At 46.9% G+C, this 22,955-nt stretch overlaps 1 protein-coding gene across 2 annotated transcripts in view; it reads left to right on the forward strand.

The window, feature by feature from the left end:
- UBE2H (ubiquitin conjugating enzyme E2 H) overlaps positions 1-22,955 on the forward strand; it is a 51,433-nt gene that overhangs the window by 23,620 nt on the left and 4,858 nt on the right. The window contains exons 2-6 of one of the 2 annotated variants that reach the window (XM_057425478.1): positions 3,173-3,249; positions 3,909-3,983; positions 15,863-15,902; positions 16,360-16,412; positions 21,099-21,227. In XM_057425478.1, coding sequence (XP_057281461.1) covers positions 3,173-3,249; positions 3,909-3,983; positions 15,863-15,902; positions 16,360-16,412; positions 21,099-21,227 — 374 coding nt within the window. Of the gene's footprint in view, positions 1-3,172; positions 3,250-3,908; positions 3,984-14,960; positions 15,098-15,862; positions 15,903-16,359; positions 16,413-21,098; positions 21,228-22,955 lie in introns of those variants that run through there. The other variant, XM_057425479.1, reaches the window with a different exon arrangement.

Raw genomic sequence — 22,955 nt, forward strand, 5'->3', positions numbered from 1 at the left:
CAGTGTAGCTCATGCCCTGCTGTGGAAATAAGACAGACTGCTCATACCAGTATGAACCACTGGATTGCCACTGGAATTGAGAACGTTGAAGTCTTTAGGGAAGGGAAGTTCGTTGTGCCCTAGGCACAACCTGGTTCCTTAAGTCTCGTGGGTCTCCAAACTGGCAGCTCTTGGATCTGAGACGGTTGATTTACTGCTGTTTGAAACGTGTTTGGAATGGGATTCATTTGGGATTATGGAAAGTATTTGAGCTGAGAAAATTGTTGAGTCGGGGCCTGTGTTCTTTACTCAGATACATTCCATGAGCTGTGGTGGTAGAGCTTTCTCTGGGATCAGGATTGGAGTCCTCTGAACTTGTCAGGTCCCTTCTGCTGTTCCTCTGTGCTCTTCCCTTGTGCTGTTAGAGAGTTTCCTGTCTAGCTTTGTGGGATGGGGAAAGCTTGAGCTCTTCCTCTGGTTCCTGGTCTTCCTGGAGTCCCAAGTGCTTACTTTTGTGAAGACTTCTTGGAGAGGGAAGGAGCTCCTAGGGTGTAAATGTTCTTTCTGTAATTGCTTCGTGTACTTCCCTGACTAGTGCTCTCAATCACTTTGTTAGTGGGATTTTTGAGATGCTGGCACATGGAATTCACCTTGTGCCCAGGAAAAAAGGACTTCCCCAGCTACCTTATTTCTGCTATTGCATTTCCAGAGACTTCCCCTGGGTAGATACAAGAGCTTTATTGCTGAAAATTACTTTGTTTGTCCTTAATCTCTTGTATCATGTCAGTAAACAATGTGGTTGTTCCCAAACCTCCCATCTGCCTCCCAATACATTTCCCTTTTGTCAACTTAACTCATTTACTACTTCATTGGGGTATTTTGTAGGACTTTAGGCCCTTGCCACAGCAGGGCCAGTAGTCAAATATGGCACCACGTTGCTTACTAATAGTCTTCTGAAGTTGGGAACACCAGGAGTGAGCCTGAGTGCAGAAAGCTCTGCTTTAATTTATGGTCAGTGTTAACTTGCAGAGCATCACAGCCTTCAGCTGCTCAGGAGCTGGCTCTGAGGACCAGGCTGGGAGAGCTGCTTTTTATTAAGTGGGACTTGATTTAGTCCTAAGTCAAACCATTTGTATTTAACCTGATCCATGGTGCTGCTGAAAGTGTTATCATACTTCAGCACTAAACGTTTGTGTAAGAGCCTGTTTCTCAACCTGGAGTAGTTGTCCCTTAGATGAGTGTGTACATTTTAACCTCAGTTGAGCCTATATTTAAAACCTCCTATCGTAGCACTGGCTGACATGATCTGGTGACCAGTGTTCCTTAATGCCAGCTCTGAAGCACGCTGCAATGCTTGGTTGTATATATATGACACTAAGCTCCTCTCTGCAAACCTGGAGGGATGGAGCTATTCCCAGAGATGCCTGTTGGCTTTTAGGGAGAGAAATGACTTGCATTTGGGGCATTTAGGCATGGATTTGCCCTTTGTGAGCTGCTCTTGGGTTACTGCCAGATACTTGCTGCCATTTCACTGTAGGGCAGAGCAGCTTATGCTGAACCAAGAGAACTCTTGAGCCAAACCAGACTCTTTTCCCTCCCCATGAGAATGAGGGGAAGAAGGAGGTTGTTGCATCCAAACTCTCTTGGAGCTGGCACTGTGGGGAAACTCCATCCAATCTGGGAGCCATTGTACTTGAGGAACTGTAATAAATCCGGAGGAGCACACACAGAGACTGCTGGGATTGAATTGGTACTTTGGGATACAGAAGCCTCTTCTTTTAGTTTGTGACGCACCTTAAGCAGATTTAATGGATCATCATGTGAGTTCAGGGATAGACCAGAGCTGAGATTTGCTCCTAGGAGTCGGTCCTGGGCAGTTACATTCCTGATGGATCAGGAATATTCAAGTGAGTGTATGTGTGTGTGCCCAGTGCCATGAAGGCACACAGAGGAGAGCTTTGTGGGCAAATCTTGTGCCTTGAAAGCAGAAAACCTTTTGCATCAGTGAAAAGTCTTGGTTGTTAAAGGGAACCTGCCTTCAGTTCCTCTTAGCCTGAGTGTTTCTGCCAAGCTCACTGCTGTGATGTGAAGGATCTCATGTTTGATATTCTCTGTTCTTGCTCCCTTCCCTCAAACAGGGGCAGAGCTGCTGCAGTCTGAAGTTCAGGTGGGAATAAACCTTTGATTTTCCTCCTGCTCCGTGTTTTTTCTGATGCTTCCCTCATAATTCATATTGAGATTATTGATTAAAGGCAATTGCTGTAGGATATTATTCACAATCCATTAACCCTGATTTAGAGCAGGATTCTTCAGCAAGCTCAGGTGCTGAAACATCACCTTTAATTGTTTTCACTGAACCTTACTTGAAATGAAGATTTCTTGCCTCTCTGTTCATATTCCCCTCTTCCCAAAGCACTGCTGCTTTGATTCTTGCCTTTCAGTGTTGAGAAATACACTTGTTCTTCTCACACTGTGCCTCATAATCTCACCCTTCTGCCATGTCTCCAAAGACACGGAGGTTTTTGGTCTCACAAAGTCAGATTAACATGAGATTGTCATCATTTGCATCGTAGCTGCGGGAGGCCATCTGACAGTGCCGAAGGCAGCCAAGGAGAATTGAGTTCATCAGCTCTTGCGTTTGTCAGAGCATAGTTCTGCTCCTCTCATCAGGGCAAGAGAGGAAAGGTTTCTATGTGAGTGGTCTGTGCTTTGTGGCTCAGCTCCTGAGCACTGGAGAGAGGTCTGAGTCCTCACCTCACCTCCAAGCCTTGCCCCTTGGGTTCATGTCTGTGTGTGGTGAGGCTTTGGGGCTAGTTCTAGACTTTTAGCTCCCTTTCACAGTCCAAATACATGTCAAATATGCCTCTGACAGGGACTCATTGTCCTCTTAAATCGGAGTTTATGCTGCATGCAAGTAGATGGAAACACTGAGCAGCTCGGAGAGGAAGGGAGAAATCATCTCAAGATTGCTGAGCACAGGGGGAGGGATTCTTTATCCTTAGAACAGGCTTTTACTAATGTCATTGTGGTGGCGTGGTCACTTGCATGTGTCAAGATGCTTAAACTGCACGTTGTAGCGTAATCTGAAGATTTGTGTTGAAACTATTTGGTTTGACAGGCTTCTGGTTGCCCATATCTGAGTAAATGGGTTTTATTTCCCAGCCAGAATGTTTTCCTTTACTTAATACATCAGTATTGAGAGCAAGCACGAAGTCACAATCTTAGGAGGACTCAATGAATTTGTTGTGAAGTTTTATGGACCACAAGGAAGTAAGTGTATGACCCAGCCCTTCTATAAAAACAAGCTAATGGTGGGGAACACTGAAATGACACATTCCTTGGGAGTGGAAGAAGTGATGAGCAAATCTAAATGGGGCTGAGAAATCAAAGGGTAGCAGTGTTGGAAGGCTATTCAAGGGCGGGGAGAAACACAGCAGTGAGCAGTAATGCAGATGAACCATCTCCCTTGGAGCTGAGCAGAGCCTTTGGACAGCTAAGCCCTCTGCTATGGCCTTCAGCATTGTTCCATTGATTCTTAGCTTTTCTAGACCTGGCTCATAAATTTTGCATCAGTCATCGGAATTTTTGGTGGAGTTTGTAATACAAATGGCTTTTCTAATGCCAAGCTCACAAGTCAGGTCTCCAGTGTGCCCTAATATAGTTAACATCTCTAAAAGTAAGTAGATTATTCCAAAGTCTGTGTTTTGAAGAAGCTCTTGTGCCTTTGTGCTGAGATCTGCTGCAGTATCAGTTAAAATCATGGATTTCCTGTCAGGCAGCACAGGAAAAAGGCTTTTACCGTAGGAGGTTTGATATAAATCTTAGCCCCTGATGGAGCCAAGTATTCATCCAAAGCTGTGTTTTGCTTCATGTTGCAGTTCTGTTTCTTCTCTATGAAGTGTCTAACACCTGCATTTCTTTCTTTGCAGCACCATATGAAGGTGGAGTGTGGAAAGTTAGAGTCGACCTTCCTGATAAATACCCTTTTAAATCGCCATCTATAGGTAACTAATAACCACTTCTAATCAAAATCATGTTGCTGTTTGTGCAGGAGAGATCACTGCTTGCAGCACTGTTGCAGGTGAAGTTGTATCAACCCTCAGTGCAAGCAGAAGATCTTTACTTTAGGTCTGCAGAATGCTGTATCATAGATAGCCAGATACCACATGCTAAGCAGAGAGGAAGTTTGGTCTTTTGGCTGAACGCTTAGGAGCTGGAAATGGGATTTGGTCACACATTTATGTGTGGATGAACTGAGTCTCTCGCCATGTGTGGTTTTAATTATAGCTCCATTCATGGGAAAGGTTCAGGATACCACAATGTGTGGTAGAGCCTGTTTATGTAAAATGACTCTCTTAGTATGGAGAACAAAGACCTTGGTGCATGTTCATGGTTTTGGGGTGAACCTAGCTTTTGGCATGTCCAGAAGTGGATGGAAGTGAACCTTCTGTACTCTTGGACTGGATGAAGCATATGTGGAAGAGCATGAAGCAGGGACCTCTCCCAAGAAATCTGGCAACTGGCTGGACTGGTCAGCCGTGTTTCACTTCTGAGTTTGATAAGGAAATGTTCTTTAGCCTGTATCCATGCTGCCTTTGTCCTTGGGTAATGGTGCTCAGATGTCTTCGGTAGACAGCTTTATTGCAGTCACTTAAGCTCTAAATAAAATAGCAAACAGTGCTTGAAAAACTGGAGCAGATGCATGAAGTTCCAACATCTCTATTCTGGCTTATGAAGTAAGTGCTGGTAACTCAGTGACATGGCACTTCTCCATCAGAAGGGTGTGCTTGTGGTTCAAGCCACAGAGGACTGGAAAGAATGGAGAAGACTGCCTGAGGAGAAATGATGTGGAAACTTGACTAAATGGGTTGGACAAGATGGGTCCCTTCCAATATCAACATCCTGATTTGGAGTTGATAAGTATTAGCTGCTTTCTTAAAATACTCTTCCACTGAGAGTGCCTTCTATTTAAGCTCTCTGGTGTGAAAAATAATCTGGCTAGTTCCAAATATGAACTGTGCCTTTTTGGAAAGAGCAACACTGGGTTTACACTATCCTTTAGCTTTGCTTACTGCTGAGACTTTAACTGAACCACAGAGACAAGCACACAGCTGAGTAACAACACAGTGGTGCTGTAACTATGTGAACCCTTTTGCCCTTCCTCTTGAGTCAACTCTGAAATTTGCTATAGACCTCTTGGGTTAGAGACCACTTATGAGATCCACAGCGTGTTATTTGGTGCCAGTCATTTCCCTGCTGCGCATCAGGGTACTGTCATATTGGCAATCTGAAATGTGGGCTGGCTACAGACAAACTCACCATTTAAACCCAGTTTCTTGCTGTTCATTGCTTTGGTGCTGGTCTACTCAAGATGTGTTTTTCTCTCTCCTGATGTTCTGTCTGTGCGTATTAGAAATGAGGGTTGCTGCCTTAAAGCAAAACCAAACCTTCTTTCCAGTAGCCTTTGAAGGCATTCAGCTGAACATTGGCCAGGCTCTTGTAACTCCATTGTGCTGTTGATTTAGGCTCTGGTTAGCTGCATGGAAGGTGGTAGCTTTGACCTTTGGGTGGTTTGGCTTGGAGGCTGTTTCGTGCTGGTTGGGAGTAAACTGGGATCAGAGTGAACCCAGCTGCACTTTCAGAACGGACACCACGAGGATGGCCTTTCCTCTTGTGAGGTGGGGTGGGGTGGATGTGCAGGGAGTTGTTTTCTGCTTAAATGATCACAGAATCACAGCCTGGTTTGGGGTGGGAGGGACCTTAAAGCTCCTCCAGTTCCAACCCCTGCCACAGGCGGGGACACCTTCCACTAGAGCAGCTTGCTCCAAGCGCTTGTGTCCAGCCTGGCCTTGAACGCTGCCAGGGATGGGGCAGCCACAGCTTCTCTGAGCACCCTGTGCCAGCACCTCAGCACCCTCACAGGGAAGAACTTCTGCCTAAGAGCTCATCTCAGTCTCCCCTCTGGCAGGTTAAAGCCATTCCCCCTTTTCACTGCATTGCTCTGGCCCTTTTAATGTTGCTTTTGTCTTCTTTCAGTACAGCAGTTTTCTGTTATACCCACTGTGTGGCAACTGTTTTATTCTGGACTCATAAGACCTTTTCGCATGCTTCCCTCTCTCTCTGTGAGTCTATTTCAGTGGCTGGAAACCACCTCTTTTCTTTCTAAGCTGCCCAAATGCTGGCTCTTGCTCTGGGGCTTTGCCTTGCTCTGTGCTGGGCAAGGGCTGCTGGAAGTGCAGGTTCACTCCCAAGTGAAGCAGTGTGCAGCTGAGGTTTCAGGTTGAATAAACAGTTGTTGCTAGACAAGAACTGGCTTAGCAAAGCAGGGCTCAGCTCTGCTGTGAGGAGGAAGGAGTGGAAGTGCCAAGGAGAGAGCTGGGACCTGTGGGAGCTCCCAGCCAGCTGCAGGAAGAGGTTTGTTTTGCTTTGTCTGGTTCCCATCTCTGCTGCCCCAGCCCAGCTTATCTGGAGGGGCCAGGGCTGAGTGATGTCTCAGCCCCTTCCTCTGGGACAGCCTGATCTCCACACCACTGCTCTGGGGGCAGGCTCAGTGTGCAGTGCCTGATACTGCTGGATTTGGCATTACAGATAGCTCCAGAGCAAGGTTTCATCCCAGCTGCGCTGGGAGCATTCACAGGCTTGTAAATGACGTGATCCTCTCCTAGATCTGCGTGTTCCAATGAGCAAGGGTGTCCTAACCTAGCAGGAGTTGGGATTGAGCTCCGGATAACGCAGGGGTAGGAATTGGTAGGGAAGAAACTTGCTGTGACAATCTCTGATGCGAAGGAGGTAGAAGTGAAGGATTTCAGAGGTGGTAGATTCTGTAAAGAGACAGAAGGTCATCTAAAGCACTCATGGAGCTTGTTTGCAAGCCTTGTCTTCTCGCCACCACATAGCTCCCACTGTGGTGATGACATGCAGAGTTCACATTGTAGAAGTCACTCACTAGCTTGTATAAAGTATAGAATGCAGCAGATTCTTTTCCTTTCATAAATTACAGTTTTATGCTGAAGCTTAAAGCAGAAGTGATGCCCTTGCAGCTTTCCTTGTTCCTTTTACTGTAGGCTAACGTTTTCTTTCCATCCTAATGCAGTCTTGAGCATGGTATGGGCTTTTTGCAACAAGGAACATGATGGGTTGAAGCATATCCATGAGTTCTAGAGAGCTGCTTCTGACAAATAACTGCTAATAGTTGCTTTCTAGTCTGTTCAAATTGCCTTTATCCCACCATAAGTATAAGGTACATGAAAACTTGGTGTTCTCTTCTAAGTGTGACTGACAAACCTGAATAGAAAAGGGTTTTAAAGTGGGCTTCAGATTTGTCATCTGGAGAGGTGAGGCCCTATTCTTAAACCCTAAATGAGCGGTGGTCTTCTTCACTATTGAGGGTCTTCAGCAGAAGCCTTTGCTCAGTGTGGTGGCTCTTCTGCCATATCTTAGCTCCCTTTCCCCATCCATAGCTCCCTTCTCAACTACGTGTGGCATTCACTTCCTGCCCTGCTCAGGTTGGTAGTTATTGCTGTAGTCTGTTAAATGGTGCTGCTCCAGCGACAGCATTCTCCTGGCAGTGTGGGTAAATGTCTCTGCTTAAAGACCTAAACCAATCCTGGAATCTCTGTGAAAAGAGCCATTCCTGGGAGAGGTTCTGGTGTTTCAGCATGTCCTGCAGTATCTCTCTGGTGTTTCTGGCACTGCCTGTTCCTTGCTTCCTCTTTGCTGTGTAATCTGACAGATCCCATATTGGTGCAGGGTGATTTTTTTGCCTAACAAAATCTATACAACATAGAGGAAGAAGGGGAATATGCATCCTGGAAGAACACAGATCTAACCAGAGCCAGATGTGGGGCTGTCATCTTGGCTCTGGGCTCGAGTGCTCCTGTTGAGATGAACTAACTCCACTCATCATACCTAAATAGCCACATCTTCAGGTTGGAAACAAAACTGAACTTGAGCGCTTTGGTAAAACAAACCCAATTCCTGAAGCCAGGGAATGCTGCTGTTCCCGAGCCTTTTATCAATGTAAAGATCCCTGTGTGCTTATGAGGACCCAAAGCACTCCCCTGCTAGATGTTTGGTTCCATTTCTGCTGTCACCCAGACAATGTGTTTTGAGCTGTTGATGATTTCAGTAACCCTCTTGGCACAGCTCCGCTGCTTTTCCCTTTCCTCTGGGACTGAATATCTTAAGGGGAACTTTCTGCTTAGTCTGTTCCTGCTTTTCCAAAGGGGAGTTGTGAAGTACTTCAAGTCCTGTTCGGAGCTCCCAGGTCATGAGAAGACTTTGTGTAACTCCTGCATGTTTTTAATCAGTCCATATTCCTGCCAAGAGCCGGAGATTAACGCTCTTTGATGCCATAAACATGGAAAGAAGCACAGTGGGAATGTCCTGCTCTGCTCAGATGATAAGAGCAGTAGTAACATACGAACCTGGGAGCCTGGGCTCTTACCTGACAGCACGGTGGCGCTTATTTTATTGCTCAAATCTACAGGAATATTAGGCCAACACTGGCTTCTTAATAATCAAATGTCAGAGCTTGTGTACAATATGCTCAGAGCCTCCATTTCTCAAATCACTTCTGTATATTTATCCCCAGCTCTCATTTTCCTTCCATCTCTGTCCCAGTTAGCTGCAGATAGCTTGCATTTAGATTTCACCTTTCTCAAAGTGTTTTGCTGAACCAAATGGTCAGTATACGCACAAAACACATGGAAGTATGTGTGGATGTGTACATCTATCACAAGACACTGTGGCAGCCAATAGAGGAATGAAGAGGTGTTTAGCTCCAGCCAGGATTTAACGGATCTCTCCTGGCCTGTGCTTTTGAACTGCAGCTATTTTTATTCCAGCTCCTCTCTGGATTGCCTTACATTTTGCTGCGTAGAATTTCATGAGTCACTTATTGCCTGTGACCATTCTGAGCTTGCTCTTCCCTCTCTGTTGCCCCTTAGTCTGACCTATAAGTGATGGGAAAACGCTGCTGCTTTCAAAGGTGCTTTGGCTTTGTCTGAGGGGAAAAATGAGACACCTAAAGGTAGTTTGTATCCCTATCTCCACTCCTGTCTGACGCACAGCTCTGCCCCCTCTGCAGACTCCCTGCTACAGTCAGAGAATGGGAAGATACTGATAAAATGGGGTAGGTGTTTTCAGCCTGACTTGGCACAAATTCACTGTGTTCTGGGCCAGACTCTGAAGCCTGGGTGATGGTGCACCTAAGCAATGAGATGAACTGATAGTGGGCAATTGCTGTGTGCTAAGATCTGGATGTTCTTCCAGAGACTGCTGCTCTTAGCACCAGTGTGAGTGTGTGGATGCAGCTTTTCAGCTTCCAAGGACCACTCAGTGATTGACTCTGAGCAGGAGGTCTGGAGTTTACAGCTCTGCCGCTATTTTCCATCAGCTGCAGCTGTGGTTTTCTGTCCTGATCTTTGCCTCATGAAGCTGCCACGGAATTATTTATGGTATTGTTTTGAAAAGCTGCAAGAATTTGAGTGTGGTAATAGAAATTGTTCTAGTTCTGTTAGCAAGCTGATGTTACACAGCACCTCACACCACTGCCATGCAGTGAATGCCTCTGTGCTGAGCACACAGTGTTGTATTTGACTTCAGAGTCCTAACTCTGAACCCAGAGTTAATGCTCTGAATGGATTCCTAACTTCCAAATTTCATTAAGAAAGGAATCTTTGCTTTTGTCAGTGAGATCTTAGTGACCTGAGCACTGGACAAGGTGCATACCGCCAAGGTAGGCAGATCCTACATGTGGGCATGGTGTACAAGGAGGTTGGAGAAGGACTTTGGATGAGGGCCTGGGGGGACAGGACAACGGAATGGCTTTAACCTGCCAGAGGGGACACTGAGATGAGCTCTTAGGCAGAAGCTCTTCCCTGTGAGGGTGCTGAGGCACTGGCACAGGGTGCCCAGAGAAGCTGTGGCTGCCCCATCCCTGGCAGTGTTCAAGGCCAGGTTGGACACGGGCTTGGAGCAAGCTGCTCTAGTGGAAGGTGTCCCTGCCTGTGGCAGGGGCTGGAACTGGATGAGCTTTAAGGTCCCTTCCAACACAAACTATCCTGTGATCTATGATCTTGTGCCCTTCAGATGGTGAACAGCCACGTGCTAAACCAGTTGCTCCACTGCAGAGGGGAACAGGTATTAAGTTGAGTACTGGGGGCAGAGGTCTTGCTCTTGTGCCCTCTCCCTATACCCTACCACAGTTTCTCAACCCATGGTGCGTGGCAGGCTCATGATCACAAGAACTTTGTCCCTGAAATGAGTGCAGTGTGTTTTTAAAAGTAATAATTAAATGTATGTTCCCCTGTAGGCTTTGGGGTGTTTGGGGAGGGGGGAGTTAAAAACATCAAGTTTAGACCAATCTTATCTGGCCATTTGGCAACACTGCACAAGTACATGGGTGATCTTTTTCCATTAGGCAGGTTGTTTGGTGGTTTAAAAGCAGCAGAGGGAAAGGCCTGCTCTTGACCTCTCTGTGCTGTACATAAGCTTTTTGTGTGCTGATCTCTCTGCATATAGTTCTGCTCCAAGCTTCAGGTGGTCACCTAAGCCACACTGATTTGGTGTGGCATTTAAAACTCACTGCAACCACCTTCCCACCTCACCAGCCAGCCAGTCTGACCCATTTCCTCAGTTGGCCTTAATCTCCCATGGAAAAGGAAACTTAGAGGCTGGTCAGTCTTGCCCCACTGAAAAGTCAGGAGCTGTGACATAACACTTGTCCCATCAACTGTTGGCACCATAGTGTCACACAGATGTGAATGTGCTGTCAAAGTTGTTCAGGTAGAGAAGTGCCCAGCTGGCTTTATTATGTGAGCAATGAGAGCCAACATGTGGGCAAGCAGTGGTGAGTTTGGGAAGGGTGAATAGATAGAAACCAGCTCCACATTCCCCAGAGCCAGTGGGAAGTCCTCTTGCATTGATTGTTGGTGTGGGTTGGTCCCCCTGAGCAAGAAGAGGCAATGCTGGGAAGTTGGGATGTACTGAATTGCTGCTTTTCCTCCCTCCACGTGCTTCCACAGGGCTAGCAGCAATAGCATCACTTGGATGAGAGAAAAAATGTCCCTTTTGGGGACCTCTCACCCTAACCTACCAACTCAGCTGGGTAAGATGAGCACCAGGCCACCTGCTGAAGTGCTGCTTGTTGGATCACAGCGAGCTCCTGACTCGGACGAGAAGGACGTAGGAGTGCAGAGAGGGTTCCGCTGCTGCAGAACAGTGTTGTGCAGATGGAGCTGTGGAAGGAGCGAGTAGGAAGTCTCCAGCCCAAGACTTTGATCCCTCTTATCTCCAAGTTTTGAGTCCATTTTGCCTGAATGGAAGATGAGCAACCTGCTCTAGTGGAAGGTGTCCCTGCCTGTGACAGGAGGGTTGGAACTGGATGAGCTTTAAGGTCTCTTCCAACCCAAACCATTCTGTGGTTCCATGGAGTCTGTACCAAGGTAGGGAACCTGACTACAGGACAAGAGGTGCCTTGGGAGTCCTCTGTGTTCCCCAAGTTATCCTGGGGCTCTTGCTCTCAGAGAGAAACTTGCTGGCAAAGCAGCTTATGACAGCAGGTTGGTTCTCAAGTGCTTTCAAGCCATTTCTTGGGAGCCTTAGTCTGGAGTTGTCCAAGAGTTGGTCCCTCACTACAAGACAGACATTGAGGTGCTGGAGTGGGGCCAGAGAAGGGCACTGGAGCTGGTGCAGGGCCTGGAGCACAAGTGTGATGGGGAAGGGCTGAGGGACCTGAGGGGTTCAGTCTGGAGAAGAGAAGGCTCAGGGGGCACCTGATTGCTGCCTACAACTGCCTGAGAGGAGGATGGAGCCAGGAGGGGCTGGGCTCTGCTCCCAAGGAACAAGGGATGGGACAAGAGGAAACGGCCTCAAGCTGCACCAGGGCAGGTTTAGATGGAGCTGAGGAACAATTCCTTCCCCAGAGGGTGCTCAGGCATTGGAACAGGCTGCCCAGGGCAGGGCTGGAGTCACTGTCCCTGCAAGTGGTTCTTAGACACACCAAAGTCTGCAATTCCTCCCTATTTCTGCTCTGGTTTTGCTCACCGGGTGTGTTCAGCTGTCACCCAGCCACAGGACTTGATCCTCAGCTACAGGTCAAGGCCCTTGATGTTCAGCCCCATCCATGGTTGATGTGCAAGCACAGTAAGAGAACTTCATCTCACCCTGGAGCACATGATGCTGCTGGAGCTTTATGCATGTCCCTGTGTTTGCAGCACCAGGCAGATTGACAGCCTTTCAGTGAGCTGATTTTTATTTAGAACTACTATTCAAAGGTTTTTGTCCACCCAAGGACTCATTTCTGCAGGGCTGTTGCTGAAATACCAGCCTGTTTGAAGGTCAGCATCTGCATATTGGCCTCAGCATCTTCCAGTGTCAGAACAGGTGCTTCCCTCTCTGGTGTGTAACCCCTTTGTGGATGTATAGGGGTTTTTACCCTGTTATCACCCCAGGGCAGTTTGTCCATATAGATTTTAGGCAGTCTTGCTTTCTACCTTTGAAACCAACCCTGGAGCTCAGTGCCTCTATGGAAAGGGTGGACTGCAGCCACTCTGCTGCTCAGATTCCTCCTGAGCTTTGACTTTTCCGCAGTTCAGTGTGAACATTGGGTTTAAATGTTAAATAAGGGTTTACAACCAGTCCTGCAGACAGACTCACCACTGCTGAGTCTGTGACCTTGACTCCATGCTTCAGGCCATGGTGAGAGCCCAAAATCAAGCGCCTGTCCCTTGGCACCCGTTATGGACCCCTCGCCTTGAGTTGTGCACAGTGTATTAACTGGGGTGTGCTGTGTTCATGACTGGCAGTAAACCTGCTCCAGTGTTTATGCTGGCTTGGGAGTGCTGGTTTTCCTTACTCCTGGCTTCCTCTTTAAATTGGAGTTTCATTTTGACATGGATGTTTGTGCTGCTTTGTCTTTTGTGGGTGTAAAGCTACATATCAGAGCAAGCTGGGATTACTGGAGCGATGTTGGTGCCTTACTGCTGCAGGAAGCTTTACACTTCAAATACAGGAGGAGATAATGGTTTGGGCTTATTTCTAGGTCAGGAAAAAGAAAGATATGAACAGGAACATAGCTGCTTTTCGCCTGGGCAGTTTATATCTGTAGGAGAATGAGACTGGGAGGACCTTGAAGAGTTGCAAGGTGTAACAACCTATGAAGTAGGGAGTACAGGGAGAGGATGTTTGTGTTCTTTCTTGAAGAACAACTGTTTCTCACTGTCATTGGTCTTAAGCTTTCCAAATGAAAGAAGGGATTGTGCCTTGCTTGGGTGGATGCAAAGATCACGGAGAGAGAATTACAGATCTCTAGCACAGGAGCTGCTCAAGCAGACACCATAATCTCTTCTCCATGGGTATGGAGCGCAGCTTAAATGCCAAAGTGTGTGAAGGAGGAGTTGACCCAGACCTTACAGGTGGGTTTCCAGCACAGCTGCAGGTGACTGTGGTAGAGGATACTGAGAAATAGGTGAGATGATCACAAACCCAAAATGAGAGAAGGCAGAGAAATGCCTGTGTCTGGCTGGATTAAAGACAGACACTCTGTGTTCCAGATTACCAGAACAGAGTGTGTTTAATTCAGCAGGTCTACACATTGCCATCCTATTCTTGTTACTTGGTGTCTTCCCCCATCCTCTCTTCTGTTCTGCTTTAGCAGAAGCTTAACTTTTCCTTCCTGTTTTCTCCCCTAAGAGACAGCCAGGATTTAGAATCGGGATCAGTGCTCTCTGCAGCTCTCCAGTGCCAGCATAATGGATCCATGACCTGATTTAAACTTGTGAGAGCTGCCATAATGTAAATATTTGATGGAACTTCCTGTTTTGAGCCTGCTTTAGTGTTTCAAGCTGAATGATGGCAAGGTAAAAAGATGCTTGTTAGCATGGGTTTATTTATGCAGGTTTTGGTGGTTCCTGTAGAGATTGTTCTGGCTTCGGGCAGCGTTTCAGCCCTCTGTTGTATTTATGCAAAACCCAAGCAGAACAAGTAAACATGGAATGATATTTGTGTCATAATACGTGGAAAGAAAGGGAGTTAAATCCATATGTCAGCTCTTACCCCAGATGGGAACCATGCTGTTCCTCAAATCACGATTGCTGCTTGTTTGGGCAGAGATGGTGCATCAGTGCTAGTGCCATGTCTCGTCTGGAATGGCTGGATAAAGGAAGGGGGGTTCCTGGATGACACACAGGGATGTATTTCTTCTGGAGAGATTTCTGTGTGGTTTTGAGTCCTGGAAGGAGCTTTGGAAATGGATTGAGTCAATACCCAGACCTAAATTTCTCACCCATTTATATAAACATGGACCTTTGTGAGAAGAAATCGTTGCTGTTGGCTTAAGTAGATTATTCCTTGTTGCAGGAAGGTACAGTTCCCACGTGGACAATGTCTGTAGGGCTTTACAGGCTGCAGAATGGAGGTACAACAGAGGAAAGAAGGTTTTATTTTTAAGTTCTGGATCTGGAAGCAGCTGAACCTGGTGCTGATCCAAGGCTGCTGCAGCCCTTCTGGGCAGAGCCCAAATGATTTGGCCAAGCCAACAGAAGTGTAGGAATACTCAATCCGCTTGACAGTGAAATAACTGGAAAAGCCAGTTTTCCATCCCTACTGCATGTCAGTTGTGCACTGGGGATGTGTCCTGCACCCAGCTATTTATGTTCCTCCTACTGAAAGGAAAGGGAAGAGTTTGGAAGCCAGATTCTGCATCATCTGAAACACTGAGCTTTGCTTTTGGAGTTTATGTGCTTTACCTCTACACAGACTGTGGTGCCAAGTGTGGTGTGTTATAACTCCTTGAGTATCTTTGTTTTATAAGCTCTGTTTGTGGGAGAAGAGGGGAGTGTTTTGGGGGTTCCATACTTGAACTTGAGGTTTAAGTAGGCAGCTGGAAGACACAGGTTATCACTAGCTGCTGTTATCAGATACAGTCCTTCAGGTGTGAGGCATCTTCTGCCCTGATGTTGTCCATCTTGAAACCACAGGATTTATTTAACAACTTAATTTGCAAGTCAGAACAGAGAAAGCACTGTCAAATCTGCAAGTCTGAAATGTGGACAAAGCCATGGAGAACTCTCTTATTGTAGACCTTGCAACTGAGCTATTTTGTAGGAGACCAGAGGTACCAGCTGATGAATTTATTGCTGTATTGATGCAAAACTTGAAGTATTCATTCTCTGCTCCTGGGTGGGTCTCTGCTCCCAAGGAACAAGGGATGGGACAAGAGGAAACGGCCTCAAGCTGCACCAGGGCAGGTTTAGATGGAGCTGAGGAACAATTCCTTCCCCAGAGGGTGCTCAGGCATTGGAACAGGCTGCCCAGGGCAGGGCTGCAGTCGCCGTCCCTGCCAGTGTTCACCCACCATGGAGACGAGGCATTTAGTGCAGTGCTGGGAGCAGTTGGACTGGATGGGCTTAAAGGACTTTTCCAGCCTGGTTGATTCCATGATTCTATGATCAGTGGTGCAACTTCAAGTTCATAGAAAGTCTTTGTTGGGAGATATTATCAACCCTTTCATCTTAAAGCAAATATTAAACTTCAGTTTGTGTGCAGTGTTTGTTCATAAGATCCTTACAGCTTTTAAGAACACTTCCTTGGATGTGGCTGCTCCATTGTGCCGATGGGCAGCTCTTTTCAAGGTAATGCTGAACCACAACGCCTTTGTGGTGCTGCTGCACTGGAAGCAGAGGGTTCTGCTGAATTTCAAGGGGATGGATAAGGGCCCTGGGGTCAGAACGTTGCCTGTGTATTTTAAAGGTTACCTTGCTATATATAGCTAAGGCTGGGTTCTCTTTGAAACCAGTCAGATGGGTCCTTGTTCAGTGAATTCCAGACTTCTCTTGTACAAAAAATAAAGGAAAAAAAATCTTTGTTTTCTTCTTTGCAGGATTCATGAATAAAATTTTCCATCCCAACATTGACGAAGCGTAAGTAAATCCCCAGTGTGTGGGCTTCCTGAGGAGTTACCTAATTGTAACTGCATTTTGGCTTCACAATAATAATGCTGATGAGTTGAATGATGCTTTCATCAACCTAAGAATCCAGCCTGGGGGATTCGATAGATGTGGATGTTGTCACAGCTTAACTTTCAGGAGTGGGTCAGGCCGTGGGTAACAGCAGGGAGCTGCATGCTGCAGATTCTCTTGCAGACATGGTCTTTGTATTGCAATGGGCTTCACTTAAAGAAAACTCAAGGTTGTAGTCCCTCTCCTTGTTGGCATCATGTATTTAAAGGGTGCCCCTCCTCTTAACCACAAGATAGGAGTAAATCACAGCTTATCTGAAAAACTGGCACAGGGTAAGGGGGGGGAGTAGAGGATATTAAAACCCCGGAGTATTTCTGAGTGTGACTGTGTTTAATTCCATCCTTTCCATATGTTTCAGGTCAGGAACTGTATGTCTAGATGTAATCAATCAAACTTGGACAGCTCTCTACGGTGAGTTTGGCATTGCCCTGAAAGCACCTGACATGAACATCTATGTTTGGTGTGTTAACATAACACTGCTTACTGGAGACACATGAACTTAGGCCAGCTTTGGTTGTTTGGGTTTGGTGGGGGTTTTTACTCAAGTTTTAGGCTCCTCACTGAGGCAGGATCACCTGAAAATGAAGGTTTTCACGTGATGGTACTTTTGTAAACTGTTTTTATGCCAGAAAGGCAAAAATATCCCATAAGCTTCACCAAGGATTGCTCAGTCCATTGCTTGGCATTGTCTGTCAACTGCACAACAGCACCCCACCATGATTCAGCATTGAAAGAATGACTGCATCTAAAGTAAACCTAGTTCCAGCTCCCCCATCCATGTTTTGCACATGCATTTGAGCTGGCATTCTTTGTGCACAAGTCTATGATTCTACTTGTGCAGAAGCTGGCACCAAAAACCATTCCTGTTTGTGATGGCAGCATCGTTTCCTTGCAGGCTGAGATGTGGGATTGCATCTCATGACTGTACTGCTTGCTGCAGGATGTTTTGGGTTTCCCATTAGGTCGTTTCTGGTTATAACTCTCCTTTTTAGAGGCATAAAAAGACCAGTTGGTAGCTGAAGGCCCATTAAAACAGCATTGAGGGCAAGCTGGATTTGTTCAAGGGAGTACAGCTGCATATCTAGCCTAGGTTGGCTTCGTTTAAATGCGAACTTCTTCAGATCTTCCAATTCCGCTTTTTGGAAGACAATCTGGGGAACGAGCACGTAAAATCCTTCCCCTTCTTCCATGAAAAGCTGATTTTACCTATGTATGTTGAAGCTTTGAAGCAGTTGCTAGAGAGACAAGCTGCTTTCCCTTCCTCGCCAGCCCAGTTTGTAAGGGAATACCAGACTTGGTGAATCCTGGGTGGGAAATTGCTATAGCAACTTGTTGAACTTTACTCCTCATCTGAACACCTGAAATCCTCCTGTGGTAGATGCATGGCACACACTTCACATGGGTTTGTTATGAGAGACCAGCTTAGCCATGACCCTGGTGGTGTTGCTAATGGACGAAGAGGATGCTCTTGTGTCCTGGAAGGGCCTGAGGCAGTTGTTAGCAAACCAAGCCCTCTGCTGGGGTTGAACCTGCATGAATCCAGCTCACTGCAGCTGATGCTGCTGTTCCACAGCCTTAAATGCCACCTGCGCATCATGGGGATGGCTGGACAGAACAAAATCACCCCAGTACAACCAGTGTGATGCTGGTTTTGTGCTCAGTTGGGTTCTGCTTTGGAAGCCATGCATAGATAACCTCCCTGTGCTGCAGCACGCTCTCACAGAAGGCCACAGTGGGGTTTCTGCACTATTGCCAAACAGTTCCATAGGAAGGCTTCCTGTGAGAGGTTTCCTAATGAGTGCTACTGTATTTTTGTCATCATTGCTCATAAAGGTAGAAGAAAACAGCTTGATATTTGCTGTGCTTGGGATGTATTCATATCAGCAAGCCTGCAAAACCCTCCTGCGTTTCTCCCTGTGATAGGTGTTTAGGCAGCTTGAAGGTAGAGAGCACTTTCCAAAGCAGCTGGTGAAACATGGCATTAGAAAGTGCATCACTTGACAGTCATCTCATTGCAGACATCCCTTGCCTTGCTGCAGGATGCCTTGAAGCTGCAGGGAGGGCACTGGGGTGACTGCATTCTCTCTGCCCCTGCTCTTGGAAGACATTGACACTAGGGTACCTGTATCACCTCTTCACTTCCAGGGGTTTGCATCCTTATGTGACGTAAGGAAATGACCCATTTCTGAACATGAAATGAAAATTGTAGAATAGTTTGGGGTGTAGGAACCCTCAAAGCTCATCTAGTCCAGTCCCTGCAATGAGCAGGGACATCTTCAACTAGATCAGGTTGCTCAGAACCACATTCAGCCTGGCCTTGAATGTCTCCATGGATGGGGTTGATTTCTCCGGGCAACCTGGGCCAGTGTTTTATCACCCTCATTGTAAAGGGGGAAATAATATTCCCCAGTGCCTCTCAGCACAGCTCTGTTTTGGAGAGTCACCCCTTCAAAACAGAGCACTCCTGTGCTTGCAGAGGGTGCGGGTCACATAATTCAAGGAGCAGTTAAGATGGAAGAGACCCAGAATAACCACTAATGAATTCATGAGGACCTCATGGTTAGATCCCTTGTACTTCCCTAATGAAGTCCTTAGTGCTGTGGCTGGGCTTCCTGCATGTGTTCAACTCGTTCCTGCTAAACCAGTGCTACTTTGGGGGATTTAAAAAGAGAATTATGAAGTCTCATAAAATCCCTGCAGTGTGTCCTGTGAACTGTGATGTCCTTCCAGGGCTTTGCTTGCTCAGCCTATATGAGATCTTAGTTGTCTAATGGCCACAAAGAGGTACTTGATTTAAGCCTGCTCTGTGCAGAGGCTTGTCCCAAAGCAGGTGCTGTCACAAACTAAAGTCAACTTCTTGCTGACAGTGTCTGAACCCAATCCTAGGAGGCCTAACTGGTTTACCAAGGGCAAGCCACTGCCACAGCAGAAAATGTTCTTATATACTCCCCATTTTTTGAGGCTCCTTTTTGCATTAGGATCCTTCTTACAGTTGCTGTAGTGCTTCATTGTAGAATGTGTGCTCTAAAGTGCTTCATCACTGTCCTCAGCCAATATTGGGTGGGCAACAGTTTATATATAGCAGAGATTTCAGGGTAAAATGGCCTAATTTCTTAGTGGTGTACCTGTATAGTGGAGACCAGCTGATCTCTCTCCATAGCAGTCAGTGTCATTACTTCTTGGAATTGGGTGATGCATGCTCCTGAGTACATAAAGCCATGGTCTTTCCTCCTGCTCAGCAGGGTTGATGCTGAGTGGGTGACTGAAGTAGTCATAGCATGGTGTCTGATGTGTTGATGGAGGAGGGAGGAACTCACAAAACATCAAGTCTCCTTTGATCCTCTTAAGTAAGATCAAATAAGCACATCCTTTGGTAGATCTCTAGAGGTGGTAACATGGGGCAATAGCAAAGATCTATCTGGACTTACTGTGCAGCTCTTTTGAGGCTGTATCTTCACTGGTGATGGAGTTAGCGCCTGGTTTTCTATGACTGCAGCCCAGAGCTGGACTAAATGCACTTGGAGATCTCTCCCCACCAACTGCCCACCCATTTGTGCCGACTCCTTTAGAATGTTAATGGCTCTGAGATCCCTGCCCACCATCAGAGCTGCTTGAATTTAGCAGCTCCAGGAGCTCAGCATTGTCTGGGCTTGGGAATAGTCACACAGCCTTGTTCCTGTCAGAGGTAGGTTGAGATGGCTGAGCTGCTCACATGGTGGATCCTGGGCAGTGTTGGGCTTCCCTTCTGATAGTTCCCTTTAGATCCATGCTGGATGGGACTTGTGATGCTCATCCAAAGCAGGGTTTCTCTGCTACCATGAAAGACTTTTTAATTAGGGAGGAAAGGGGGAATCCTGATAGAAAAATGTGTAGAATATCGATGAAATCCATTAGAAAACCCCATACAACAGAAGCTGCTCTGTCTCCATCAGCAGTTATCCAGAAGCTAAAGGGAAACCTGGCCCACAGCCCTGCCCTGGGGGTTTAATCTCAGCTCTGTGTGGGTGCCTGTGGTCCTCCTGAAGGCCCTGAGGAGGAATGATGATGCAGGGCTTCTTTCTGAACACCCCCACAATTCAAGTGTGGCCCTTCTCATCTTAGGGATATGGGAAGAGGGTTTCATGTATCCACAATTACTCAGCACCAGAAGTAAGTTTCCTGCTGTGGATTATTTATTGACTGGTGCCAACTGGCACCAAGGTGTTAATGTGAGCCCTTCACATTCTGAGAATTGTTTTGAGTTTGGGGGGGACTTGTTGGTTGCTCTTTCTAGTAACACAGTTATCTAAAGCACTCTGGAAGATGCTTTATGCTCAGGATACATCAGTTTAGTCATCAGTACATCAGTGGTGCAGAAGACACGTAAAAACTTAATAGAAAGAAGCAGAAGACGTCAATGAGGGATGAAGCACAGCACTGCTTGTTTTACCCTTTTTTAAAGCTAGGACTGAGCTTCAGTGGAAAAACAGGATACAATTGTGCCCTTCTGCTGCTTTGCTTAACCCCTAAATATCTATATTGACCTCATAGCAGCCTTCCAGTATCTGAAGTGGGGGGGCTACAAGGATGCTGGACAGGGACTCTTCATCAGGGACTGTAGCAATAGGACAAGGGGTGATGGGTTCACACTGAAACAGGGGAGATTTAGGTTGGAGATCAGGAAGAAGTTCTTTATTTTGGTGGTGCTGAGGTGCTGCACAGGGTGCCCAGAGAAGCTGTGGCTGCCCCATCCCTGGCAGTGTTCAAGGCCAGGTTGGACACAGGGGCTTGGAGCAAGCTGCTCTAGTGGAAGGTGTCCCTGCCCATGGCAGGGGTTGGAACTGGATGAGCTTAAGGTCCTTTCCAACCCAGACCAGTCTGGGATTCTGTATCTCCATTGTTGGGATGCTGAGTTCGGTACAGTTAGCTGAGGAGCTGCAGCATTCCTCCAGCAGCAGCAGCTCTCTTACCAACCATGTCTGTGCTTTCCAAAACCATTTCCTTTCTTTCTGACTTGTGCCCAGCTTTTTAGTGTGCTTGCAGCTTTGTGCTGCTGTGTCAGTGCAGGCTGATGGATGAGGCTTACTCTGAGGCTATGTCTGTGTCTTTTGCTTGCAGATCTCACCAATATATTTGAATCGTTCCTGCCCCAGCTGCTGGCCTATCCCAACCCTATAGATCCTCTAAATGGTGATGCTGCAGCCATGTACCTCCACCGACCAGAAGAGTACAAACAGAAAATTAAAGGTAGGTGCATAAATGGCACATTGTGGTGTGAATGGTATTGCTGTGATTCCACCCTGAGGGAGTGAGAGCTGTCTTTGCTGCCTGTTTGTGTGTCAGTGCCCATTCCTTCCCATTGCAAAGGTCTCATCCATTTTATATGGGGTAGTCTGAAGTAAGGGGTAGATGAATCACTGCAGTATGTGGGGCAGGGGTTTAAATCATACCAGACCCTAAGCAGGAAAGGCTGTGAGCAAACTGGGTTAGAATTCAACATGATTTTGAAAGATGGAAGAAACAATTAGGAATAAGAAGTATGTGACTGAAGAAGGGACAGGGGAGAGGGCTGAACTTAAATGGGATCATCCACCTGCACAATTAATGGATAGAAAGTGGCATGGAAAGTGATCTGAGAGCAGCAATAAAGGAACTGGTGGTGCTGTTGCAGAGAGCACTTTTGTACTGTGACAGAGCAGGTGTTTTAGGTAAAAAGCAAGTAATCATTCCTTAGTACTTCTAGTCCAGCAAGGGCTCACCAGGGCTGTGCCCACTTCAGGGGCTGCCATTTAAGAAAGCTGCAGAGCAGTGAAGTCTGGTAGAGTGTAACAATTAGAGAAGGGTTCATGGAAACCTCAGAGAAGCTTCCAGTGTCTGAACGGGACCTACAGGGATGCTGGAGAGGGGCTCTTCATCAGGGACTGTAGTGATAGGACAAGGGGTGATGGGTTCAAAGTGAAACAGGGAGATTTGGTTTAGATATAAAGAAGAACAGAGCTTGGAGCAACCTGCTCTAGTGGAAGGTGTCACTGCCTGTGGCAGGGGGTTGGAACTGGGTGAGCTTTAAGGTCCTTTCCAACCCAAACATATAAGAAAGGCAGAATGTCTTGAAGATGTGTCTTAAGAAGACAGAGGGAAAGAATTGGAGGGGTTTAATCCAGGGGATTGAATAGGGTTATGAGCTTTGGTGTGTCAAATGTGCCTTCAAAGAGGAAGGGAATGATTTATCCTGTGATCAGTGTGAGCAGGATGTGGTCACAGGTATTTAATTTAACTCAGCTGGGGGAACCCAGGCTAAACATTAACAGTGACTGGTGAGGGCAGGTGAGTGCTGGCAGAGCCAGTGAGGGTACTCCATGTCTGCTACTACAAGAATTGGAAGGGCATGTTAGACAAGTCACTACCTCCTTGGGGTCAGGCAGTGCTCTCAGTAAGGACTCTCAGGTACTTTGGATAAGCCTGGTGATAGGACAGTCCTAGTGAGCTGGTAAATGAGAAACAAATTAGTCTTGCAAATGTAAGAAATAAGGTAAAAAATGAGAATTGTGTTTTAAATTTGTGCCTTCCCTAGAATCAGCTGCCTGCAGAGAGGAGCAGGGCACCAATTCTCACAGCCTGAGAGAGCTGGGCTGGTTCAGCCTGGAGAAGAGAAGGGTCCTAGGGCCCTGAAGGGGAGACCTTAGAGCAGCTTCAGTGCCTAAAGGGACTACAGGAAACCTGGAGAGGAGCTTTGGACAAGGGCCTGTAGGGAAAGGACAAGGGGAATGGCTTTAACCTGCCAGAGGGGAGACTGAGATGAGCTCTTAGGCAGAAGCTCTTCCCTGTGAGGGTGCTGAGGCGCTGGCACAGGGTGCCCAGAGAAGCTGTGGCTGCCCCATCCCTGGCAGTGTTCAAGGCCAGGTTGGACACAGGGGCTTGGAGCAAGCTGCTCTAGTGGAAGGTGTCCCTGCCCATGGCAGGGGGTTGAAACTGGAT

The sequence above is a fragment of the Pezoporus wallicus genome, unplaced genomic scaffold (genome assembly GCF_028554395.1).
Source record: "Pezoporus wallicus isolate ANWC-B61680 ecotype Strahan unplaced genomic scaffold, APGP_CSIRO_Pwel_v1 contig_4722, whole genome shotgun sequence".
NCBI classification, from domain to species: Eukaryota; Metazoa; Chordata; class Aves; order Psittaciformes; family Psittacidae; genus Pezoporus; species Pezoporus wallicus.